Source organism: Nomia melanderi, chromosome 1 (genome assembly GCF_051020985.1).
Source record: "Nomia melanderi isolate GNS246 chromosome 1, iyNomMela1, whole genome shotgun sequence".
Lineage (NCBI taxonomy): Eukaryota > Metazoa > Arthropoda > Insecta > Hymenoptera > Halictidae > Nomia > Nomia melanderi.
In genome coordinates this window covers 32,777,884-32,782,359 of record NC_134999.1, presented here as the reverse complement: position 1 = coordinate 32,782,359, position 4,476 = coordinate 32,777,884, and the positions used below count along the sequence as shown (strand labels likewise).

The 4,476-nt window shown below is 43.0% G+C and overlaps 1 protein-coding gene across 4 annotated transcripts in view; it reads right to left on the bottom strand.

Annotated features, from left to right (window-relative positions):
- Positions 1-149: 149 nt before the first annotated feature.
- Positions 150-4,476, bottom strand: part of pdm3 (POU-domain protein pdm3) — a 201,238-nt gene continuing 196,911 nt past the window's right edge. For all 4 annotated transcript variants that reach the window (XM_076374313.1, XM_076374318.1, XM_076374317.1 and 1 more), the window contains one exon: positions 150-4,065. In XM_076374313.1, coding sequence (XP_076230428.1) covers positions 3,950-4,065 — 116 coding nt within the window. In that variant the 3' untranslated portion in view covers positions 150-3,949. The remainder of the gene's footprint in view (positions 4,066-4,476) is intronic.

Below are 4,476 nucleotides of genomic sequence, written 5' to 3'. Positions count from 1 at the left end.
TTTCTTTTTTTTTCCCTTTTTGTTAACCCCTTTTTGTTTCCGTATATATTTCTCTGTCGTTTCGTATTTTGCATTATTTTCCGCCTTTGTTTCGCAAAGAAAACCATCACTTTCCGCTATTTTCTGAATGGTTGAATCGTTATACGCGCTTTTATTTTTTTTTTTTTTTGAGTTACGTTCTTTAGTTGCTTTTTTTGCTTTTCGGTTTCAACTGTTTCCCATCGTTTACGTCGTCATGTTTGGAGCCTGGACAAGCGATTCTACCGGAAACTACTATAAAACATTCGCCCGTGGATCTATCTTCCTTAGAAATATGACACTCACGAATACAATTCACGATTTTTTTTGCTTTTAATACTCATGTTTATATTTCCGTAATGACCTATTTGAATATCAATTTCACGAAGAAATTACACATGGTTTGTAAACTCTTCTTTCTCGTTCTCTCTCAATCTATTTCGCTCTCGCTCGCTCGCTCGCTCGCTCTCGTTCTCACATTTAATTTTGTATCGCCCATCGCGCGCCATACTCCCCCGCACTCTTTTTTTTTCTCGTATAACAAAATTTAATAACCGGAATATCTCTGTACAAACGTGTGCTCACTCTTTCCTCTTTCTCTCTATCAAAAATGACAACATACACATCTACCCCGCCCCATCGTCCCGCTAGAGAAAAATTTTGAATTTTGAATCGCTTTATTTTTCGCTTTGTAAGCCCCGCCCTCTTTTACCCCGCCCCCAAGAAAGCCGTATACCGTTCCGTCATTCTCGCTCGCTGTACAATACAAACAACTCCCCCTCGGTTTTTTCTCACTTTCTCTCTCTCTCACACATTCTCTTTCTCTCTCTCTCGCGCGCTCTCTCTCTCTCTCTCTCTCGTCCTCGACTCCCTTATTTGTCGCCCACCCCCGTTGTCTCTTTTCGTCTCGCCGTAATAATTCTTTCTTTTTTGTGTTGTTTCGTTTTTAGGAACAGATCACTTTTGCTCGTGTCGTAAACCGTAACCTTAAGAGTAAACTATATACCTTAAAGTACGCTGTGGTGTGTACCCCTTAAAAATTTATTTTCTGTTAACCATGTAAATTGTTTTTTTTTTGTTTCTCTCCATTGAATCGTCGCCCAGCTATTTCATAGCTATTACGATATTAAAAGTATTAGTAGATTTTTGTTTTTTCATTTTTTATTTAATATTACAGTCCCTAGGTGTCTCCTTAATATGTACACGCTACCCTCGCGCTCCTAGCTACGCTTCGGTAAGGATCTGGTAGTTAATATCGCCGCGGCGCGCTCAATCGTCCGTTCAAAGCCGTTCCCCCCCGCCCCGACTCGGGGATCGATCGTTGGTTGGCGCATGGACTGCCAGAGGCGGAACGCCGGGCGTGGCCGGGCGACGATTGGCCGTAACGGCCACGCCCGCTGGACTTGAACGACCGATTGATCTCGCGGGGATGCACAGTTATCGTGTAATAGCCCATTACAACGGGAAGGGTAGTTTCAACGGATAGTACGTTTCGTTTACCACGTTTCATCTTCGTTTTCAACGCACACCCATACGTGCTAATTACTTTACTCGAGCTGAGATATTTAAGAAATCGTCGTACCGTTATGAGAGATGGGTCTGTCGCCTAGAGTATCGTTTATTACACAAGAAGGAAAAAGGTCCGAGAAAAAGTTGGGTGGCGCGCTATTCGAAAAACGACTATTTACCTTCCGGACAGTACACGGTGAAAGAAAGAGCTCTTCTTCGCTTAAGCGGAACACATTCAAAGAAACCCTATTTTATCACTAACGATTACCGGGAATACATGATTATATCATTGTGGTCGATAGTTAGCTTCATAAATCGTTATTTATCGTTCGTTCTCCAAACAAATTCCTCTGGATGCGTGAAAGTGGAATTTGTCCGCAGAATTGTGGAAACTCCGTTTACTTGATCGCGTCCCGTCCGTTTCTTCTGAAGTTGCTTTTCACACCGATCAATACTACTCCGACAGAGAATTCGAGACCAAGGTATCACCATTTATTTTTCTAGGTTTACAGGAATGCTGAGGTTCGAAAGGACTCTTCTACGACAGTTGTGACAAATCTACAAGACTGTTCAAGGCGATGCCGCCGCTTCGGACCAGATCAAACGCATTCTTACTGCGGATCTGTTTGGGTGGAGCCAGAACTAGGGGCGTGGCAAACGTAGCCACCTCCCAACGACCTTGAACAGCTATTCAGCGTTGCTTCGAACACGCTGAAAGCTAAATAACTCGGAAGTCGCATCAAAGCGGCAATTTCGAAAACACAAAACCAGAATATGTTTCTTGATTACAGCTTGAAGGAAAAATTGAATTTTCGTGATCGGTTCGGTCGCGAATCCCCCGAACAGACGGGACGCTCTCGTTTCAAATACCAGCGGGCAAGTAGATCGAACATTTAGGAACGAAAGATGCGTAAATGTTTAATACGTATACCTCGTATATGGCAGATTATTACGGACTAGTGTTTCATTTTTCATTCTCTATTTCCTCGAAAACCTCGATTACCATTAACGTCTCGTTCCCGCCTCCGCTCGAATCAGATTTCAAGGGAGGATCCCTACTTCCAAAGACGTCGCACTCCGTTTTTTTTTCTCGACACAGATTTGACCTCACTCATCCCAATACTCTCTCGTTCTAACCAACCGTTTTGCGTATTTCTTTACTTGATTTTTTTTTTTTTGTTACGTTTTTCGATATTTATTTTTTTTTATTCTGTCGCTTCATCATCTCAATCGATCCCTAAATACGCGCGTAATTTACAGACGAGCACACCCAGAGAACAATGACGGTTGAAACAGTTTCAGAAACGGAAGTCCCAGTAAGGAAAATTGTCTTTTGGTCACCGGTAAGAAGAGAACTGAATTGGACACGATCGTTATAAACGATATCGGCGGTACTGTAAAACTTCTCCGTTGCTATTTCATGGACAACTGAACGGTATTATCCTTGTGTATGGCATGTGAACTGTGATGGTATCTGTGTTGGTACTGTTGCTCTCGTTGCTTCAACTATGTTCTGTTCAGTGTGTGCAATGGGCCGACTGGGCCCCTTCGATCGTTCTTCTTTTATTTTAGTCTTGGACGTATCCCCTCGCGCGAGAAATACGAGGATCGATTCGTAGAAACCTGACACTTCTCGCGGGAGGCTCGTTTTGTGCTTCGTTTCGAATCGTATCGTTGACGATCCTCGGCTGGCTGGAAGCTTCTCAATTTTACGAACTAGATTTATTCTGTGCGATTACTTGCGGGAATTACTTATCCTAAGTTCGCGAGTCGAGGCGTGGACTACCGACAACGGTCCTGCGGACCGGTTCCCGCGGACGTTGCGCGAACGACTTCTCCCGTTTAAATACATTAGAAAAAGAATATTCTCGAAAGCCCCGGGAAATTTGAAATTTCATTTTATCAACCGTTGATAACGGTTCGCGCAACGTCCGCCAGTAACTTCGAATTATCAATCACTGGTTTATCAACCGTGGGGAAATGTTGCGTCGATGTCTACCACCGTTGGTAAATGAGTTCGCTTCATTGTCAATCGATAAAGTTGACCGCCAGTAATCGACGCTCGACTCCTGTACATCACATATTCATTGATTAAAGTTATTTACAGATAGGTCTCGTATACGCCTGCAATCACAATGATCTTTACATCGACCGGCAGCACAGCTGCGCGCTCAACCTGCTGTTTAAAATTCAAAGCCGGTAACCCGCTGAAACGCTCGATTATTTCAAACGTTCCGTTAAATCGCCGATTTCGTCGGCGGCGGCGTTCCAACGGTTCGACAGCCGATCCGGCGGATACGAGATCGGCCCGCATCCTTGGGATCGGCACAGGTGTTCCTCGGGCGCTACGTAAGATCGAGTCCTTAAAGCTTTACTTTGTTCACTGGTTCCGTTACGCGGGTACCGGATCTACAGGGTGTCCTTACAAGGTGTTCTTCAATCTTGTGTTCTTCTGGGCCTGCCTCCTGTTGCAGAACCAAATCCTAATGACCTCCCTGTCGTAGCCGAGACGATGCGCTAGCGTGCTGACCTCATTACCTGCAAGTGAACACACATTATTTTAGATTAGTATCACGTGTATCGAACGATTAATAATCATTTTAAAATCAATTATTAATATCTGAGGATTTCTTGAATAATTCTTTAGCAGAAACAGCAATTATTTTCAGTGACAATCTGATTGACTAGAGTACTATTTCAATTAGTACCATTCCAATGGAGTACTATTTCAATTGAAGTTCGTGAACTTTTTCCTTGGTACATCACTTTCATTAGTGAACAGTGGAATTTTATCCAAAGTAATTTCACAGGCGGAAGTTGAAAATGCAAAAAGTTACTGTATAGTTTTTTTTTCAATTCTTCGCTAATAACTTTGACAAGCGAAATCTGTAACGAAGGGATATTACATTTCAATTACCTTCGCGTTTCGGATACTTTTGAAAATTTGTA